Source organism: Oreochromis aureus, linkage group 5 (genome assembly GCF_013358895.1).
Source record: "Oreochromis aureus strain Israel breed Guangdong linkage group 5, ZZ_aureus, whole genome shotgun sequence".
In the NCBI taxonomy this organism is placed as follows: Eukaryota; Metazoa; Chordata; class Actinopteri; order Cichliformes; family Cichlidae; genus Oreochromis; species Oreochromis aureus.
In genome coordinates this window covers 37,920,562-37,942,895 of record NC_052946.1, presented here as the reverse complement: position 1 = coordinate 37,942,895, position 22,334 = coordinate 37,920,562, and the positions used below count along the sequence as shown (strand labels likewise).

Below are 22,334 nucleotides of genomic sequence, written 5' to 3'. Positions count from 1 at the left end.
TATTAGGTACACCTGTTCCACTGGTCATCACAGTAATCCAAATCTCTAACTGACCTTTCACCTCAACAGCAACTCAAAACATTTAGACATGTAGACATGATCACCACAGCCTGCTGGAGTCCAAACGAGCATCAGAATAAGGAAGAAAGATGACTGAGTGTGGTGTGGTTGTTGATGTCAGACGGGCTGGTGTGAGTATTTCAGACACTGTTGATGTGCTGAGATCTTCAAGATTTATAAGGAATGGTCTGAAATGAGTGAGCAGCAGTTCTCTGGGTGGAAATACTTTGTTGATGTCGGAGAAAAATAACCAGATTACTTTGAGCTGATAGAAAGACAACAGTAAGTCAATCGACCACACTTCTTAATAAGCCATGCAGAAGAGCATCTCTGACAGCACAACACATCTGACATTGAAGCAGATGGGCCACAGCAGAAGAAGACCACACTGAGGGCCACAGCTGTCAGCTAACAACAGAGGACACATTTACACCAAAATTAGACAACGAAGACTGAAAAACACTCCAAAGGCCTCCACAGTCACCACATCTCAGTGCACTGAAATCTGGACGAGTTGCAAGTAAACCTCTGACAGTGTGGTACTGTATTTGCTCTTTTATACATATTTGAATTAATATGATGTCACAGAATAAGTGAACTGAAGGGCTGCCCATAATCATAATATATGGGCAGCCCTTCAGTTGTTTGAAGTTATGACCAGTGAGAGACGCTAACATGTAGCAACCTGTCAGTCACAAAGTGGATCTGCCATGAACCCTGCCCTGGTTTATCATGCTGACTCTAACAGGACCATCATTTACAAAACAAACATGTTGTGTCAAATAAAACTTGAAACTAAGACCAGTGATTGAAGACTAACATCTGGCTTTCAGCGTGTTGAAGTTCATCTCTACAGCCAATCAAAGCTAGTGAGGAAAGCGTGGAGGAACCGGTTCTCTATATAAGCTTCAAATCTGTGTTTGGATTGGTTGGTCATCAATCAATCAATCAATCAATCAATCTTTATTTATAAAGCACTTTTCATACAGAAATGTAGCACAAAGTGCTTTACATGGTTAAAAGCAGCCCACCCCGCCTCCAACTCACTCCCACACTCTCATTAACATAAACGATCATGGATACATCCCCACCACCACCACCACCACCACCAACACCACCACACCCACCACACACACACACACACACACACACACACACACACACACACACACAAAGAGTAAAATTGGGCTGGGCACACATGAGCCAGGTGAGGAAACACTATCACAGGGAGCCGTCTGCACCGGAGCCGGTCACAGACCGCAGCCTCCAGGCTGGGCACACAGCAGGAGGGAGGCAAAGAAGCCCCCCAGCCAGGCTGAGAGGATCCACAGAGCCCCAGCAGCTACGGTCGATCACAGCCCCGGTGCAGAGAGCCCCCTCCGAGGAAACACTGGAGATATGACCCAATAAGAATATATACAGCATAAAAAGATAAAATAAATAAGAACGGGATACAATATAAATATAAATAGAGTAAGAAGATAACAAATGAATAAGAATAAAATCAATAAATATTAGGTAAAACCTAAATTAATAATATAAATAGAATAACAGGATAGAATACATAAGCATAAAATAAATAAACGTTAGGTAAAAGCTAAATTAAAAAGGTGGGTCTTGAGCCTGTTCTTAAAAACATGAACGTTCTCTGCGGCCCTGAGCTCCTCCAGCAGGCTGTTCCACAGTCGAGGACCATACCACTGAAAAGCTGCCTCTCCGTGAGTATGTGTCCTGACTTTAGGGACAATCAAGAGGCCAGTACCAGAGGACCTCAGGGTCCGCGAGGGTTCATATGGTAAAAGCAAATCTGAGAGATAAGAAGGCCCAAGACCATTAAGACATTTAAAACCAATAAAGAACTTTAAAATTGATCCTGAAACACACGGGAGCCAATGCAGCGATTCTAAAACCGGTGTAATGTGGGCCCGCCCTCTGGTCTTCGTCAGCACACGAGCTGCAGAGTTTTGTAAAAGTTGTAAAGGTGAAATATTCTTTTGGGGAGACCAGAGAGCAGGGCATTACAATAATCAATGCGACTGGTAATAAAAGCATGCATCAACATCTCCGTGTTGGCCCGAGAGAGAATAGGCGGACTCTGGCTATATTTTTAGATGATAAAATCCAGTTTTGGTTACATGTTTAATATGTGGGATAAAGCCAAGCTCAGAGTCAAAAATAACACCCAGGTTTTTCACTTGTAGTGAAGGACATAGTGAAAATGCCTGTAATTTAGACAAGAGTTTCTCTCTCTGAGCCTCAGGACCGATGATTAAAACTTTTTTTAGTTAGTAGTTTTGTCCTGGTTAAGCTGTAAAAAGTTTTCTGCCATCCAAGATTTTATATCTAAAATACAGTTAAAAAGGGCATCCATTGGTCTGGTGTCATCAGGAGACACGGAGATGTACAGCTGAGTGTCATCAGCGTAACTGTGGAAGTTCACTCCATGCCTCCTGATGACGCCCGCCAAGAGGGAGCATATACAAATTAAAAAGTACAGGGCCTAAAACCGACCCTTGAGGCACACCACATGTCATTTTATGGATCTTAGAGGAGCATGTATCCATACTCACCATAAAAGTTCTGTCTGAGAGATAGGAAGTGAACCAGTTGTGTACAGCACCAGAGAGGCCCACCATGTGTTTCAGTCTGTTTAAAAGTATAGCGTGGTCTACTGTATCAGAGGCTGCGCTTAGATCCAGTAGCACCAGGACTGAGAGCTTTTGGGAGTCCCAGTTACATCTAATATCATTTAAAACCTTTAGGAGAGCGGTCTCTGTGCTGTGGTTCACCCTAAATCCAGACTGCAATTTCTTTTGAGTGTTTTGACTTCTTCGTTTCTCCAGGGTGATACATGTCTTACGTTAATCTTTTTGGTGGTGAGTGGAGCAACGGAGTCAAGGCTTTTCTTCAGTTTGAGGTTAAAATGATTAAAAATAAAATCACAGGGTGCAGGTAGAATCACAGGGGGGCATTTGTCTAAAACCCTGGTAAAATTTGCAGCCACTTCAGAGGTTAGATAGCACCTCCTCACAGTTCGCACCGAGGTCTCCCGCTGAATAAAACCGGTGATGTTAAAAAACACACAGTAGTGGTCAGAGACAGCCAAGTCAACAACAGAGGACACACTGGTGGACAGCCCATGGGTGATGACCAGGTCCAGAGTGTGTCCTCTGTTGTGAGTCGGCTGTGTGACGTGCTGGGTAAAATCCATACAGTGAAGAATGTTTAAAAATTCTTTTGATGCAGGGTCAGAAGGATTATCTATGTGCAGGTTAAAATCACCGGTTAAAATTATCATGTTATATTTTGAGTGTATGTTTGTTAAAAATTCTGAGAATTCCTTGATAAAAGCAGCACTGTCTTTAGGTGGTCTATAAATGGTGACAGATAAAACTGGAGGGCTGCTAAAAACAATAGCGTGGAATTCGAAAGTGGTGAAATGGTCAAATAAAATGTGTTTGGTGGTGAGTGTGTTGTTGGTTAAAGATGCAGTCCCACCACCTCTCTTACCACTTCTAAAGGAAAAAGAGAAATTAAAATTTGGTGGGGAGGCCTCAGTGAGAACAACTGGTGCATCCGAACCCAGCCATGTTTCAGTTAAAAATAAACAGTCGAGTTTATTATCTAACATTAAATCATTAATAATAAAAGACTTGTTCAACAGAGAGCGGACATTTAAAAGTGCCATACTAATTGAGACAGATTTTTGACAGTAGACTTCAATGGATGTTGACATTTTTGAAGAGGCCGGAGGTTATTAATGTTTTTGGAGTTACTGGATTTATGATCATTCTGTTGCTCTCTGTTTGTGATTATGACGGGTATTGTGTTGACTGTGGGAGAGAGAGGTCCGAGTCCAGAGTTCTGTGTATTACTGTTAAAAGTGGAACAAATATAGGAGCTGGGACCAGGGGGGACATCAGTCAGTGGCGGACAGATCAGCAGGTAATGTCGGTTTGGGGTAATGACAGCGCCGTGTGCGGGAGTACTGTACGCCAAATGCCAAATTGGCGGACAGTAGACGGCGTCCCCAGGCGTTGAGGTGGAGCCAGTCTGCCCCAAAAAGATGCCTCCTCTCAAGTGAGCTCTCACTTATGAAGTCATAGTCAAGCTAGCCGCACCGCCAGCCGCACCTAAAATGTTGTTGCACTATTCTTACGCATATTACGGTACGGGTGCCGACTGGCTTAGAAATATGACTCTTCTGTATCCTGTCATTGTTATTTTACTGCTCAATCAACTTTAAATTTAGAAATATCATATATATGATAGAGAGAGATAATTGTTACACTACAAATGTTAAATTCTGTAAGAGCTGACAATATATTTCCAAAGAATTGTCTTCTCACCCTGATCTTACCCGAAGTAAATAAAATTATTGCACTGTATTTTTGATCTTCTTTTTTATTCCAATTTGGAAAAATTTTCTGAAGGTGACGAAAATATTTCACTGGATTCTGACTCTGGGTGACCCCCACTCTTCCTCCTCTGCCTTACAGCCCAAAGTACAGAATGATTTCAGAGAAAAGAAATAGTAAACTATTCCCAAATTTCTGTACTGTACTTTGAATATTCTCATATTTAAGCTCAGATTACAGGAAAACTGTAAGAGGTGACAGAGATATTTCACTGGATTCTAACTCTAGGCTATCTCCACTCTTCACCATGTGATCCACACCCAAATTTACTGTACGGTTTTCCAGAAAATCAACAGTAAACTTTACCCAATTTACTTTACTGTACTCTATATATTCTCATCTTTGACCTCAGATTACAGGAAAACTGTAAGAGGTGACACAGATATTTCACTGGATTCTGACTCTGGGTGACCCCCACTCTTCACCCTGTCATCCACAGCCAAAATTACTATACGGTTCCTGAGATTGTGTTAACAGAGTATGACAGAGGCTAAGAAAATATACTGCCTAAAATAATATCAAATTTAAACAACAAATTACAAAATTGCCACACCTGCTGTTAATTCCATGTTTTCGATAGAGCATTATTTAGTCATAAAAAAATACATATCATTGAAATATCATCAGTAACAGAAATACTCTCACTATGTAAGACATGTTAGCAAATTCAGTTAATAAATAATGTATCAAATCTATACAGATGTTTGAAGGTATAATGCAAAGCATGTTTGTTTCTTATGGCTTACAAATGTGTTTGCCTTTAACATAATTTACATTTCATTGATACAGTTTCATACACGAAACAATAAAATATGTTTCCTGAACTGTTCTTCATGGCCCAAATTTTGAATCCTTTTGAGGGTGATGCATCATCCATGAAGGTGGGCAATTTGTTCATTGATCTCTGACCCTCGCTGACTCTGACGCCTCCTAATTCTGCTTCCAGCCTTGCTGATTAATGTGTTCTTCCTTTTGGCATCCCTGTCACTGATGCTGTCACCAGTTGTCCACCAGTCTAATCTGCAATTCCGGTGAACCCAGAATTACCTGTATATTTGTAATGTTTCAAAAAATATACACTATATGTTGATGGGCATTGTCCCACTTTTCTTTCCTTTATAAGTAAGAATCTCTATGGTTTTAATGACAGTTCATATACAGATTGTGGAGGACATTTTATTCAACACTCAAAAAAGTTCCTCACCAGCATACTGTAGCACAATTTCAGCCCACCGTTAATAAACCCATCCAATGCAGCGTTATCAGAGAAATTATGCAAGTGTTATGTTTGTATGTACTGGTAATCTGTTTATCATTTATCATGATTCCTGCTCTGATGATTACTTTCTTCTCCTTCTGTAATTTTAATAGATAAAGGATGTTGAACATTAAGCTCCAAACAGGATGAATGAGGAAGACCACAGAGGAGAATCGTGGATGTAGTGAAAGAATACATGCAGATGGTTTTTTCATGGTGGAGGAGCATCTTCTGATACCATCTTAAAGAAAAAACACATAAAATTGAAGAGTAAAAATAATGACAACAATATGTCTAAATTTTTTATTAATTTTTTAGAGCAAATGCAGTCTTGTCATGGTCAGAGTTGCCCACTCATATTTAACTAATTCAAATACAATTACTGCATTTAAATGCTTATGTTCTAATAAAAGGCACTGTTTAATACTTCTGCCATTACAACCCAAATAAATCAATGAGAGGGAAACGGGAAGATTAGTCATCAGGCAAAGTTTACTGTTCCTTTACCATGCCTTGATAACAGTAAGCTTAACAAAAGAAAAGGCTGTGGATTTAGAACCGGGCGGCTGAGCCAGATCAAAGACATTACTAAAACAAAAAAGATGCCAAAAGCTTCCCTAAAGTGGAAATCAAATAATATGCAAAACAAAAGGCCTGTGTAGCTGCTTGACACATAAGGTCAGTCACAGGATACAAAAGTGTCATCACCTGCCTAACCTAGTGCTTTTAACACTTAAAGCTCAGTTGAATGTGTTTGGGGTACCCCGATCTTATCTATCCAGCCTCACACCCAAACACTCTACTCACACACACAGACACCTACTAACAAAAGTTCAATTGACAGTCAGAAGCCAACCTGGCCTGGGAGCTGTTTTTTTTTTAAATTATCCCAGGCAAGCGATTGGTCTACTGTTCCCCAGATCAGCCAATAGACATGTGCCAATTACCTTTGTATTGGACCATAGAATGAGGCTTGACACCTGAAAGACAAGAGTAACAGAAAACACAGAGCTGGGTACCATGTAACAGATGTTGTTCCATGCTCATTTTTGATTGTCTCAGTAAATATGTTAACTGCACAAACGTTGAAAATCTAACTCAACTCACTTGTCCAATCGAAAATAATATTTTCCTTTTTGTTCGTTAATTTTCATGTTACTATAAGTAATAGTAGTCTTAGAAGTATAAAAACAATTTTCAATTCTCATAATTTATATGAAAGTCTTTGATCACATCTTTTACAATATATTTTAAGCAATATGCTTTTGTCTTTTTCTCTGACACTCATTGTCTTTAACGTTAATATTTTTTTTTTATTACCTTTACAATATCTTACCTTTTGATTACAGGTTTCATAATATTTTTTGTTTTTTTTTCATACTGTAACTCATAGAAATATTTCTGCCAATACTATTTTGATTATATTTTATACATGACATTAAAAGGTTGTACATTGCCTTAACATTTTTCAGTTTTTGCTTCATTATTAGAATTGAATTAGTATTATTTGTTAATTCAATGCAAACTGATGTGTGGGACAAGAGTCACATGACATATAGCCAACCCACCTTTGATATTTCGGTATTTATTGAGTCGTTGCGTCGCGCGGACAGATAATGTAGCTTTCATTGCGACAGGAAACGGTTATATATGGTTACGCTGTCATTACATGTAATTATTATTAGTACACTGAACTTTTCTTCGAGGCCTACGTGGACAAAAATCTTCGGTTTACCCACCAACAATAAAATGGAAAGGTGAGTAATTAACACTAAAAATGGGACTATTAACAAGAAACGAGAACATTCTAGACATTTAATGCCAGTTATTTTCCTCAGTCTAATTATGGAAAATTGTTTTAGATTGTTTGCGCTTTGTATATAGTCTTCGTCCAGAAATGTGTCTAAAATCATAATTTTTAGAATTTGAAAACTTTAATAATATTGATATACTAACCGATGGAGAGCATATATATAGAAATATAACATACACCTAAGATTAGATTTTGTACTCTTAGGCGTACATTTAAAAGTAACACACTCCATTTAAGCGTAGTGAAAACTGTTCAGTCGTTTGACTTTTGATGTTGTATCTTTTCTTAAATATATATATTCATTAAGAAAAAGAAGTGATAACACATTGAGATAATTGAAAGATACGTAACATTTTGTTGTATGAACAAATATGTTAAAACAAAATCCAAGTTTGGTTGCATTAGTTGTAAAACAACCATAATAAGTAACACTGTTCACCATGATAAATAACTCATCTTACAAAAGTGTTTTTGTCACATGAGGTCATAAATTCTCTTTTAAGCAACGATTTACACTGGGTATTACCAGATTTTAATTTTTCATTGGCTTGACACAATGACTCTTTCAAGTCGTCGTGATAGTGATAATGATTGGAAAACACGTTCAGAGTAACGATGTTTAACAGCTTGTCTTTGTGGTTTAGGAGCCACTCAAAATGTATATGTAACAGAGTATAACATTATTAATAGTAATAAAACAGGCAGGGAATGTGTATTATACACAGTGAATTAGTGCTTGTGTTTTTTTTACTATAGTGTTAATTACAGTAATTTGCACTGTGAGTTTTAAAACTTAGAACTTAGTGATAGTTTCTTAGCAAATAAACATTAAAAAGGACTGTGTTAGTTAGCACTTGTATGTCCAAAAATCTAACTGCTACCTGTTATGTTGTTGGCACAGAAAAATGCACCAAAAAGAATTTTCCGCATCATGCGTTTTGGACATCACTAGAGTGTGGGTACTTGGAGTGCCCCAAAATGTTTTTGGAAGTCTATTAAACTTAAATGAAGAGTTCACATTTATGCTGTTTCATATGTTATTGTTGATCAGCATTGCAAGGTTGATCTCAGGATAACAGATATGTTCATATGGTTTGTTTTTCTTTGTATTAATTTTAATTTGTCTCAAAATTTCAGGACCTGCACTTTTTCAGTTTTTGGAAAGGCAAGTAATTTAACAAACAATAATGTGATACATTGTTCAATCTGTATCACTTACAGCACAATAAAGGTATGATGTGTTAATGTCACTGTTCTCTTTTACATAAAAGGCACGGACAATTTCAAAATCCCTGCCAAATATATTAGAGGTCATTCACAAGTATGCTGAGACCAGTCTAAAGACCTACAGTGTTCACAAAGTGCATGGCTTTTGGGAAAATGTCTCAAGAGATTTGGGAGTGCCTAATACATGTCTTAATAGGAAAAAAATTCTCAAGGCAGTCCTGCAGTATGAAAATAGTTAAAAAAAAAAAAAAAAAGAACAGATCTTTCTTTGGTAGAACTTCCTGTAATAAAAATTATTATGCAAAAATCAAATATTTTTACAGACCACATCAGGGGTAGAGGGTCCCTTGCTACAGAGTGATTTTCCTACTGCAGAGACAACACTTGGAGATGATGTTCCTTCCATTGTAAGAAATGTGTCATACACTTACTGTCAGATTTAAAATTTTGAAGCCATTATGACAACCTTATCCAGCTATAGTAGGGATCCAGCTTTTTAGATACAAATAAAACAAATTCACTCCAAAATGTCATCTTGAAAATAATTTAAATCTTGAAACAGAGTAATAATGAGTCATATGGAGAGCAAGAAAGTAGATTACAATAGACTTAACAGCAAGTAAACACATATCAAAGCAAATCACCAAACCATGAGGTGTAGAGCCTTAAGCACCCACAGGACAGCCACACAAAGACCTGAGTGTCACATCTGACCCCCATTTTAAAGGAGTAACCAACTCATCCTCCTGCTGCTGACGAACTTTTCAGTCCTTGTCTTCCACCCTTCTAATTTCTCCATTTTATCTTGTTATTGCCCAATCAAGTTCCAAAATCTGAATCAGAATATTACTTTATCATTTACAATAACTATAGTACTATATTCCTTTGCTGAATATTTTTTCCCTTATAAAACCGTCATTACATAGTGATTCTTTTCAAAATATTTTGTAATAATGTGTGTTAACAAAGACATATAGAAATTTCAGTCTAATTGTTATGTTTTAATTAATTTGTGATTTGTTAGAATGAGGAAGACATTGTTGTTGCGCCAAAGCCTCCACAATCTGTAGGAAATGTACCTTTACCTTCAAGAAAAGAGGTAATTATTTGTATTTTATTCAGTATTACATTGTGATGCTTTGGAAAAACATTAATTTGTAAATAAACAAAAACGCTTTCTCTTCCCAGGATGCACTTCAAAAAACTGCAGAGAGCGGCATCCATACCTCAGACACACAATCCCTCGAGAGTGACTCTAAATCAGGGGTAGGCAACCTTTCTGATGATGAGTGCCATCTAAAATTTCCAAAGAAGTCAATGTGCCATATGATTGCATTAGCAAAAAATTTAATAACGCTCTATATTAACAGTTACACACTATATACAGGGAGTGCAGAATTATTAGGCAAATGAGTATTTTGTCCACATCATCCTCTTCATGCATGTTGTCTTACTCCAAGCTGTATAGGCTCGAAAGCCCACTACCAATTAAGCATATTAGGTGATGTGCATCTCTGTAATGAGAAGGGGTGTGGTCTAATGACATCAACACCCTATATCAGGTGTGCATAATTATTAGGCAACTTCCTTTCCTTTGGCAAAATGGGTCAAAAGAAGGACTTGACAGGCTCAGAAAAGTCAAAAATAGTGAGATATCTTGCAGAGGATGCAGCAGTCTTAAAATTGCAAAGCTTCTGAAGCGTGATCATCGAACAATCAAGCGTTCATTCAAAATAGTCAACAGGGTCGCAAGAAGCGTGTGGAAAAAACCAAGGCGCAAAATAACTGCCCATGAACTGAGAAAAGTCAAGCGTGCAGCTGCCAAGATGCCACTTGCCACCAGTTTGGCCATATTTCAGAGCTGCAACATCACTGGAGTGCCCAAAAGCACAAGGTGTGCAATACTCAGAGACATGGCCAAGGTAAGAAAGGCTGAAAGACGACCACCACTGAACAAGACACACAAGCTGAAACGTCAAGACTGGGCCAAGAAATATCTCAAGACTGATTTTTCTAAGGTTTTATGGACTGATGAAATGAGAGTGAGTCTTGATGGGCCAGATGGATGGGCCCGTGGCTGGATTGGTAAAGGGCAGAGAGCTCCAGTCCCACTCAGGCGCCAGCAAGGTGGAGGTGGAGTACTGGTTTGGGCTGGTATCATCAAAGATGAGCTTGTGGGGCCTTTTCGGGTTGAGGATGGAGTCAAGCTCAACTCCCAGTCCTACTGCCAGTTTCTGGAAGACACCTTCTTCAAGCAGTGGTACAGGAAGAAGTCTGCATCCTTCAAGAAAAACATGATTTTCATGCAGGACAATGCTCCATCACACGCGTCCAAGTACTCCACAGCGTGGCTGGCAAGAAAAGGGTATAAAGAAGAAAAACTAATGACATGGCCTCCTTGTTCACCTGATCTGAACCCCATTGAGAACCTGTGGTCCATCATCAAATGTGAGATTTACAAGGAGGAAAACAGTACACCTCTCTGAACAGTGTCTGGGAGGCTGTGGTTGCTGCTGCACGCAATGTTGATGGTGAACAGATCAAAACACTGACAGAATCCATGGATGGCAGGCTTTTGAGTGTCCTTGCAAAGAAAGGTGGCTATATTGGTCGCTGATTTGTTTTGTTTTGTTTTGAAATGTCAGAAATGTATATTTGTGAATGTGGAGATGTTATATTGGTTTCACTGGTAAAATAAATAATTGAAATGGGTATATATTTGTTTTTGTTAAGTTGCCTAATAATTATGCACAGTAATAGTCACCTGCACACACAGATATCCCCTAAAATAGCTAAAACTAAAACAAACTAAAACTACTTCCAAAAACATTCAGCTTTGATATTAATGAGTTTTTGGGTTCATTGAGAACATGGTTGTTGTTCAATAATAAAATTATTCCTCAAAAATACAACTTGCCTAATAATTCTGCACTCCCTGTAGAACCACTTTATAGAATTATATTTGTTCGCAGCTATCAGCGAATAGTTATCAGCTATTTTGAAACAAAAAAAAGACACTTTTTATCCATAACAAGAACTCCATAACAGCAAATGACCTTATGAATAAAATAAAGTTAATTATCAGTAACATCATGTTACTGATAGTGACATAATATGATGTAACATCATATATGATGTTACAGCTGGGTGGGTGCTGCTGTATAGAAACTCCGTCATGCTAGCTAGTACGCAGTACGAGTTATTGTAACTGACTGTAAAAAGTCAGCACAACGAAAATAAACTACACCTAAACTTGGTTTATATCTGACCCAGACAGACCACCAAACAACTGAGTTATTTTTACACATAGGCCAGCATCAATCCACCACCTTTCATTGTTTATACCGTTACAAAAAAATCAAATAAAAAAAAATAAAATAAAATAAAATCATCGGCCCATAAAAACGAAAAATCACCATCGGCCCACCGCGCAAATGCCCGATGGCCAGTCCAGCTATGGTCGTGCCATCAGTTAACCCACGCGTGCCCAGGGTTGCCGACCCCTGCTCTAAATCTTCATCTTCAAATGCAAATGCTAAGGTAATTTCATAACTTTCACTGTTTTTAATGCACAACAGAGAAAGAAAACACGGAGTTTATATGTTTGTTAAACACTATCAGCATGTAATTATTATATTAAAAATTTCAAGTGTTTTGAAATGTAATCCAGAGTTTAAATTTAAAGTGTCATGGCTGTGTGCAGGCAGGCAGGGAGGAAGGACCCAAAATGCAGGACTCGGAGGCAGATGTAAACTCAAAACACGCAGCTTTATTGCTGGGCGGAAAAAGGCACATAAACTTAACTAAACAGAGAATACAGAAATAAACTAAGCAGACAGGCAGGCTAGCAGACGGAACACACAGTTAACTTGAGAGTAGGAGACGTTAACGACGCGACAGTGAGCACAGGAAAACACAGGGCTTAAATACACAGAGGGAGTCATCAAGGAATTAGAGACAGAAGGGGAACACAGCTGGGAGGAATAAGACCTAACGAGACAGGGAGAGCAAAGCTGGAACACTGACATCAGACAGGAACATGAACCTTCAAAGTAAAACAGGAAACAGAACACACTTAACTAAGACACGGACTAGACAGAGAGAGCAGACTTGACGCTGAACTAAACCGGCAATAATAACAAAATACAACCCGAACCTTAGTCATAATGCAGAAACATACCAGAATAACTGAAACACAGATCCATAATAAAAATCAATAAAGCACCAGAGAAACATAAAGAACAATCATTCAAAACCAAAACATAAGGAACTCAAATGCTGGGTTGATCCGACCCAGGACCGTGACATAAAGTTAAAATCTTTTTGTGATGATCTTTAGAGGTAAAATAAATATTTCTTAGTCATATTCACTTACTTGTACTATGGGTTCATTAGTGAAATTGTAACATAATGATGCTGTTTCATAGAGACACTGTAGTGACAAACATTGAAAGTATTTATATATTTTTTTGAAATATATATCTGTATGTTGCAGAGGAATGAATCAGATGAATCAGCTAAGGTCAACACAGACAGTAGCAGTTCAGAAGAAAGATTTTTCACATCTGGTTTGCCACAGCAGAAAACTTTCTTTTTCATAAATGAGAATGAATGGAAGGAGTTACGGCAACATCAGTCAGGAAGACTATTTAAAGGACTGCAGTGGACAAATATAATTGCCAGTGGAATCAGAACCCTTAATCCGTACTGCAGTTTTGGATTTCGGAGACACAGTGTGAAAAAACTCTCTTCAAGATCAAAGGCACCGGTTTTCAGGTGTATGGGGTACTGCAGATTTCAGGACTGCCCTGTCACTGTGGCTGTGGTGGTTTATGACGAAGAGACACTGAAAGCAGAAGTCGTTTTTAAAGGAGGTGAGGTCTGCCATAATAACAAAGAGCTGAAAAGGCGGCCTGTGCGTGCACAATCACGTCAAAGTGCCGGAGAACTCCTTAAAAACAAATTACCAAGGAGCTTGTACTTGGAGTCTTTACAGAAAGTGCCACAAAAGGTGATCCAATCTGGCAACAGGGATGATGCTCCAACAAAAGAAGTCTTGAAAAACATTGCATGGTCTGAAAGAAAAGCCAGTAGAGCAGATCCTAACGAGTTGATTAGCTTACAAAAGATAATTCAACAGTATCAGGACACTGAAAAGGACGTACTGCAGAAGATTCTGATGCATCCAAAGGGCATAATGCTATGGTCTAAGAAAACCTTGTCAGTTTTTCATCAAAGATGCAAAGAAGACATTGTGTACTTTGATGCCTCTGGAAGTATAATAAGAAAAGAAAGTGCTGGAAGGCCACCATACTATGTGTATGAGTTGGTTGTCAGAAACCCATCCAAAGGTGCTTCTCCTCTTCCAGTTGCTACATATGTCACGTGTGACCACACTACAGCCTCTGTGACATACTTCTTGCAGGCCTTTCAGACTGATCTGGTAAGAGCATTTGGTAATCGGGCCTACAACAGGCCTGTCATGTTCATGTGTGATGGATCCTAGTACTCCTCGATCCATTTCCATGACATTCTGCAGAACAAGTCTAGAGGATCTCCTGCAGAAGTACTATGTCTTACTCACTGGCCAGCATTCAGCACAGCAATTCAACATTCCCATTCTTCATCGACCTTTGTAAAAAACAGTGAGTACATTTATATCAATAATTAAAAAAGAATACAAGTTTTGTAATGTAAAGGTCCTACTAACAGTGATTTCATTCGTTCCTTTTCCCAGCATTCCAGATAACTACCGGCTTGGACTGCATGTGTTTGGGCTCCTTGCATGCTGTGATAACTTACAAGACATGGATGATGTTGTCCATAGTGCAGCAATAGTGTTTTGCAGTCCTTGTAGTGGAAGGAACGTAACAAAACACTACAACAACTTGAAAATCCTTATGCAAAAAAGGGGGACCCTGGATTTGGATGAAAAGACTGTGATTGCTGAGGACTACAAGGTTAGCTAAGATTTATTATTTAAGTAATCATTTTAATAACTTTTTTACTTGTGTCTGTCCCAAATGAATTAATGAATTCACATTATTAAAAAAATATATGTTTTAAACCACAATAATATTTTATATAATTAATTTTTCTTTGCTTTGATAACTTACTGAATATAGATATATATCTGTTTTACAGACTGATGTTCAGAATGCCCCCTTGAAGACCCATTTCCAGGCAATTGTTGACAATGCAACACTGGACTGTGAGAGTTAAAGAAACATCTTTCCGTTAGGTGAGTTGACACGGATGGATTTAGTGGCAGAAACACACGGGCACAGGATAGTAGTGATGCAGATTTATATACGACGGTGGGAGAATATTTACAAGGGAAAGGACTATATACAATAACAAGTAAAATGTGCAAAATGAGCAGAGCTGAAGAGATGAAACGGAGCCGAGGTATGCGGGTGGACAGATGACGCACCGGAGCTACCTGAGAACGAGGGACAAACAAAGTTAGGAGCAACGTCGATAACCGAGAGGGAAACTAAAGTAGACGGGGAGAGTTGGAGACCTTACTTGAAACACAGAACTACAGCTGTAGCAGTGGTCACAAACAGGTGCAAAGTAACTCCCCGTCACGGATCCAAGGAAGCCAATCACAAAGAAAACTAGGCAGGCGAGCAGGCAGGCGGGACAGGCTAGTACAAAGGGAAAAAAGCAGGCAGGGGATAGATCTTAACACATGCAGCTCAATAGCGTGGAATCCATAGATTCAGCTTGCAACAAACGTTACCATTAGTGAAAGCGACAATACTCCGACACCAGACGTCCGTGACTCAGCTCCATAAATGCGCTCACTGATGACGTCCGATGCGCCGCAGGTGTGCCGGAATGCCATCAAGACCCCGCCCCGCCAACCTATGCCAAGGAGGGAAACAAAACCCAAGAACAACAATACATCTACCCACCACCTCCTAATACTTTCATGCACCCAAATTTATTGCCGGTCTGGTAAATCACCTTCTACCACATGCAACTTTGTGGTCATCAATGATGCTCGGTACATTTTTTTTAATTTGTTGTATTACTATCATAAATTGTCATTTATTAATAAATGTAAATGTGCTAAATATTGACTTATCTATTTTTATTATGTTTTTGAATCACTTGTATTCTCCTTGGGGGACCTTGGACGTCATGGTACTGGTCCTGCTTACCAGCAGCTCAGTAAACTCTATAGTGACATTCAGCAATCCAAGAACCAGGTATCATAGCGAGAAGAATAAGTGAAAAAGAAACATAAATTGTATATAAATTTACAATACATAGATATTGGCTTAAACAATGTACTATTGCATTTAAGAATTTTACACAAGACAACAGAACCCAAGGAATCATGGAGAAAAGCCAGTGGGATTTGAAAAAAATCCGTACCCAGAGAAGAAGACTGACAAGGCTTGATGACTTTGTGGAAATTTATCAAAAAATGCACGATGCCCTCCTGCTTGAATATGCAGACATGAAAAAATCAAGACAAAAGGTATGAATAACTTCCTAATAATGAAAATTATGTTTTATACAAATAGAACAAGAAACTAAGAAAAAGTGAAAACATTTCAGTTCAGTTCAGTTCAGTTCATTTTTATTTCAAACATGTGCCTTCACAATCATTTCCAAATATCATTTCATTATTTGTTTGAAAAGGAGTAGGCAGAAGTAATTACTTATTTGTCCCTACCCCCTCAAGTTTTACCTCTCATTCTTTTAATTTTCTTTTAGTCTTAAATTAAACATAGAATTAAGAGATGATAAAATAAGTAAGCACTAAAAGTATGTATGTGTAATCAACAGTCTTTTCGCGTGGAAATGGAGAAATGGAAAGACAAACGCATTAAACGGAAAGCTGTGTATGTGTCACCGTTAGTGACAGAACTGCCACTGAAGCAAAAGAAAACTGAGGTAAGTCATCATGTTCCCATTATTTTCAATAAATAAACCTTGTGATGTCCTCCCGATTGCCATACTCCTTTTGTCCTCTGGGGTAAAGTGTCTGCTTTGGCTATTTATAAAGCATCAATTATAAATTATAAATTATCATCCGTGGAATACAGTTTTATCAAACTGTATTCCAACTGATTACCTGAAATTTTTATGTTTTTTGACATTGTATTACACCTAGGCATGGGCCTTAGTGAACCCCCACTTTAATGACAAACAATGCATGTCCATAGGTGACACAAATGCAGGAGGAAGCTCAGGTTTTTTGCTTTTTGCTGGTCACACCATGTACAGCTTTGTTTTCAGCAGTTGTAGGCCAAGGGCATATGAATTTAACAAGCTTTCAAGGGTGATCATTGTCTTTTGGAGACCTACTGTAATTTTAAGCACAGCTCGCGTGGCCTGACTGCAGGAAAGCAAGTTTCCAATCGTACACTAGCATGTTCTCTTTACAGCTGGACCGGGCATCACATACTGCCCATGTTTTTATCTCATAGTTCCTCTGTTTACTTGGGATGTAATGTTGGACAGAGTCCTTTAAGGGGACTAGGCACTCATACACAGTCATATCAGTGCCTGTATGGTTGACCAACAGCAGGACAGATGCTCACTCGTTACATACATCTAAAATCAGAACAGGTTTGTGTCATTCATGACCATATTCTATTGTCTATTATATTCTATTATATAAAGTCATTCAAAAATGTTATCTGTTAACAGATAAAAGGGAAGACCACTGTTCAAACCTTTAAACAGGAACAGCACAAACAATATGATGCTCATCAAAACCAGGTATTTTTAGAAATGTTTTTAATGTCTACATTTATGTTTTGTGTGTTATTGTCATAAATGACTCTGAAAATTGTCATGTGTCTATCTTTGTAGGATGAGAGCCAGGAACAAATAGCTGTTAGCCAAAAAATTGCAACGTACATGGCTAATAAAGTGTCTGTCACAATATGGAAAGGAGATTTATGTGCCTTCAAAGTGGATGCAATTGTGAATGCAGCTAATGAAAGTCTCTCTCACATGGGTGGACTTGCAAAAGCCACTGTCTGCTACTGGAGGACGTACTATCCAAGCAGAGAGTGATGTCTTCATTGCCAAAATGGCAAATTAAAGGCTGGACAAGTTGCAGTTACCACAGCAGGCAAACTACCTTGCATGAAGCTGATTCATTTGGTGAGGCCGTGTCTGCAGAATGACCCCACAGTGCACATGATATCGCATGCAAAGAAACTTCTAACTAAAGGTATTTTGAATGTCATGACATGTGCAGAAGAGCACAAACTTTCCTCTGTTGCCATTCCAGCAGTGAGCTCTGGAATATTCAACTTTCCAGTCTCAATTTGTGCTGATGTTGTAGTCACCACAATCAAAAAGTACATTGAACATAAGAACCCCACAAGTCCTCCATTTGAAATACACCTGGTAAACAACGATGATCCAACCGTGAAGGAAATGGAAAGGGCCTTCAAAGAGATTCTTTTGGAGCCACTCTCTGATGTCATGAGGACAGTGAGTACACCCATTTTAAAGTTTAATTGTTATCTTTAGTGTTAGAAAAAATGATAACAATAAGCATGAATAAATAATTATTATGAAATAACAAGTGAAATTAAAGAATTAGAGCATCTTTGATGCATAGAATAACCCTTTTCAAATTGTGCAATAAAAATTAGGCCACAAAAAGTAGCAGTCATTAAATACATTCAAGTTATGTTGTTCTTCTTCATTTGTTATGATTTTGTAATCCAACAAACACCGCACTTAGTGAGTATTATGTGAAATATATCAGCATTAATAACGTGTAACTCATGCAAAAGGTAATGCCATGTTTTCCTTAATAAAACATTACTTAAAATGATCACAGCAGTAACAAATATTTTCTTTTAAATTCAACCCACAAATCAAGGGGCCAGAGGATTCTCCATCTACACTGGAAAGGACAGAGCACCTTGAGAGAAACACAACCGGTCTAACAAAGGACACTGCATCACAGGTGATGTTTCACAGACAAACTCTAATTCAATAACTATGTCATGTGTTTGAAAAACCAAGTTTGTTAGTACATATTTTTGTAATTATATATTAGATTTTATTATATGTATGTGTTGATGAATGAAAATTACAGATCACAGAAAAATGACAAATGTCAGTCCAACAATAAATGTAACATTTACAAGTTACTGGCCTTAATTTTACAAGAACAACAGTAACTGACTCAATTTTTAATTTCTTATTGTAGTTTAACATCTCAAATAAATTACATTAAAATTTATGTCAAATCTGGAGATGTTTTCAATTACATTTAAAACCTCTCCTAAGAAGAATTTTTTGAACTTTATTTAGTTACTATTGTCTTGTTGAAACACAGGTCGCATATTTGTGGAAACAACAGGAAACGGAAGTTGTTGTTTCTGTGGTCCCATCTCAGATTAGAGGTAACAACTTTGTCATACGTCACAGTGAGTTCCTGACCCTTAGACCACACAGCTGGCTTGTTGGAGAGGTATGTAATCCAGGTATTAACCCCCCCCCCCGCCCAAAAAAGTGCTGGATAAGGTTAACATTAAAGCTGGGGCAGAACATTAGTTGTTCCCTACACATTCAGTAAGTACTGCTTTAGATCTACATTCCAGGCATATCCTCATGACTGAATACTGAGTATACGTAAGTAAAAAACTCTTTATTAACCTTTGTATTCCAAAAATTTATCATGTTTACAAAGTAATAAAAGGTTATTTATTATACTCCTCAGTTCACTGAAAGTCTCCTGCACCACTGGGCCATTCGGCTGAATCTGGGGAATAATATCTACATTATGAACCACTACACGAGCGGTGTGATCCTCTATGGAGAGAGAGAACTAATCAGGAGACAAAGCTTGTCCAAGGTAAATTTTTATTTCATATATTCTAGAATTCAGTTTTTTAAATTTTATTAATCTCTGGAGATAAATGAAAAAATTATTGTTGCAAATTTGTAATTAATTCCTAATATGTCACAGGTGAACTTTGACAACTACAGAGCCATTTTATCCTTTGTGAACACTGGAAATGTACACTGGAAGTTTCTGGTTAGTACAAGCAGCATTTCTGTGAAAAAAAGTTTGTTTCAATAAAACATTCTTCATAATTTATGTACTTTTTAAATTTATATATCTATCGCAGTACATAAATGCAGATGACAGCTGTCTGTATTTGGTCGATCCTTCAAGAAACTCTTTGGAGCAGGAAGAGTCTGACCGTGCAGCCAAAAGATTCCGGTAATTATGCGTTATTACATGTATATAATAATAACATAAAATATTAGGTACTCTGTAATGCCATTAGAAAAGTGACAGGAGGACAGAGGACCTCTTTTTCTATAGGTGGACATATGGTTGTAGATGAAAGTGTAATAAAATCCATGGTTATCAGTTCTGTAAAGAATTTAAAAAATTACTTCAAAATTACACACATGTAATTTTAAATAATAAAAATACCCTGACAGTGTTTAAGCAGAGAGACATTTGACACAGTTAACATTTGTAGATTCAAAAGAACATGTTATTATTTTTGATACTTCATGTAACATAATCTAGAGCAGCTTTCTGACACGCCATTAAAAACACATTGATATGTGTTATATGTGTCTATGTGATTTATGAAAAAGTACAGAATGTTCTTTTTCTGTGTGACTTTTATCATTCATTTGTATATAAATGTCATGTACATTATGTTCACACAGTGAATACTTCAAAATGAGAAAGACATATTGCAACAAAACAGACTGGGTGAATGTGAGACTTCGAGGAGGAGTACTGACACATCCATTTCAACAGGATGGTTCTAGCTGTGGAGTAATGGTCATCATGGTATGGTACCACATTAAAGCAATAATATTGTTCTGTAAAATTAGATAAGAAGATAAGTTAAAATAATCTTAAAAGGTTAAACTGTTTAAATAGGAAGTGTAACATTTGCAGATGTTTTCAATTAAATTTATTTTTTTGTTTTCATTTCAGATGACCAAAGCAGTAATGGAAGCATTCCCAAATAAACCAGAAATGACATTTTTGATGACAAAAAAAGAGATGGCCCAGGCACGAAGGACATTTGCACAGACAATACTTGAGGCCTCAGGTGTGTAATATCTTTTCCAAATGGACATATTTGTTTGTGTCAAACCGATGAACACTAACATATATATATATTTTATGTTTTAGTATTTGACAGTGACACCAACTGTGCCATGTGTGCAGCGGAGAAACCACCCAATCCAGGACCCTCCATCACTGACTGGGTATAGTGTTTTTAAAAAATAGTTTTATGTTATCTACAACAAAGTATTTGACTCTGTGTTGTTAACGATTGTAATTTATTAAAACATAGAATTATTTACTTCATGTGTTTATGAAAGCTCATATGTTATTTGTTTACAGATTCAGTGTGATAACTGCAACTGCTGGTTCCATTCTGAATGCCTGGACATGACAAATGAACAGCTCAGCAGTGCTCAGAAGACAGAGTGGAAGTGTGTTCTTTGTGTAACCTAATTCCACATGCAGTGAAAGCTACTAGAATAATCTGCTTATAGTTATTATTGGTGTTTTGAGGAACACACGTGTAAAACACAATATGTATAACATTCTTGCTTTGAGCACGTATTTTAAGTATTTCCTTTTTGATTTTTTGGGTTGATTTGTGTGATGACAGATAATGAATAATAATATATCAAAACTGTATAACAGTAATCTGAGAAATCAGTAATATGAGAAATGTAATTTCTCACCCCAACCGGTCACAGCAGATGGCCCCGCCCCTCCCTGAGCCTGGTTCTGCTGGAGGTTTCTTCCTGTTAAAAGGGAGTTTTTCCTTCCCACTGTCACCAAAGTGCTTGCTCATAGGGGGTCATATGATTGTTGGGTGTTTCTCTGTATGTATTATTGTAAGGTTTAACTTATTATATAAAGTGCCTTGAGGTGACTATTGTTGTGATTAAGCACTGTATAAATAATGTCTAAAACTAAAGTTGCTACTTGAGGTGGTGTGTGAAAATATTTTCATAATAATGACGTTTTGCAAATACTTGAATGAACTCATTTTGTTCAGTAATGGATTAGGTTATAATTTTATCAGAAAACAGTACAGTAAATTTGGCTGTGGATAACAGGGTGAAAAGTGGAGATGCCCTAGAGTCAGAATCCAGTGAGATATCTGCGTCACCTCTTACAGTTTTCCTGTAATCTGAGGTCAAAGATGAGAATATATAGAGTACAGTAAAGCAAAATCAGAAAATTTAATATCAATGTTCTCAAAAACCGTACAGTAAATTTGGCTGTGGATCAAAGGGTGAAGAGTGGGGGTCACCCAGAGTCAGAATCCAGTGAAATATCTGTGTCACCTCTTACTGTTTATATGTAATCTGATGTCAAAGAAGAGGATATTAAAAGTACAGTACTGTATATTGGGTAAATGTTATTGTTAATTTTCTCAAAAATCGTACAGTAATTTGGGCTGTGGATGACAGGGTGAAAAGTGGAGATGAACCAAAACTGGGAGTGGAATGTGAAGTAATATAGTGTCAGGACACAAAAGACTGCGTTTCTATACCAGTCGGCACC

The 22,334-nt window shown here is 37.7% G+C and overlaps 1 protein-coding gene and 2 long non-coding RNA genes across 3 annotated transcripts; 2 read left to right on the top strand and 1 right to left on the bottom strand.

Annotated features, from left to right (window-relative positions):
- Positions 1-15,011: 15,011 nt before the first annotated feature.
- LOC120440308 lies at positions 15,012-15,581 on the bottom strand. The gene is made up of 3 exons (XR_005613155.1): positions 15,522-15,581; positions 15,305-15,426; positions 15,012-15,218 (listed from the first exon to the last, which is right to left on the bottom strand). It is a non-coding gene; the product is annotated as an uncharacterized LOC120440308 (long non-coding RNA).
- A 334-nt stretch (positions 15,582-15,915) lies between these two features.
- Positions 15,916-16,622, top strand: LOC120440313. The gene is made up of 3 exons (XR_005613160.1): positions 15,916-15,993; positions 16,092-16,268; positions 16,580-16,622. It is a non-coding gene; the product is annotated as an uncharacterized LOC120440313 (long non-coding RNA).
- Positions 16,623-18,641: 2,019 nt separating this feature from the next.
- LOC120440298 lies at positions 18,642-21,532 on the top strand. The gene is made up of 8 exons (XM_039612623.1): positions 18,642-18,728; positions 19,104-19,622; positions 19,737-19,805; positions 19,900-19,994; positions 20,459-20,585; positions 20,736-20,853; positions 20,937-21,013; positions 21,153-21,532. Exons 2-8 carry the CDS (start codon positions 19,551-19,553, stop codon positions 21,264-21,266), a joined length of 672 nt encoding a protein of 223 aa, XP_039468557.1. The 5' UTR covers positions 18,642-18,728; positions 19,104-19,550; the 3' UTR covers positions 21,267-21,532.
- The last annotated feature ends 802 nt before the right edge of the window (positions 21,533-22,334 follow it).

Bases quoted from the DNA above. Each gene is read 5' to 3' on its own strand.
- LOC120440298 (XM_039612623.1), top strand. From the start codon at position 19,551: ATGAACCACTACACGAGCGGTGTGATCCTCTATGGAGAGAGAGAACTA. The intron at 20,854-20,936 runs GTGTGTAATATC...TTTATGTTTTAG, and splicing joins GACAATACTTGAGGCCTCAG to TATTTGACAGTGACACCAAC. The intron at 21,014-21,152 runs GTATAGTGTTTT...ATTTGTTTACAG, and splicing joins GACCCTCCATCACTGACTGG to ATTCAGTGTGATAACTGCAA.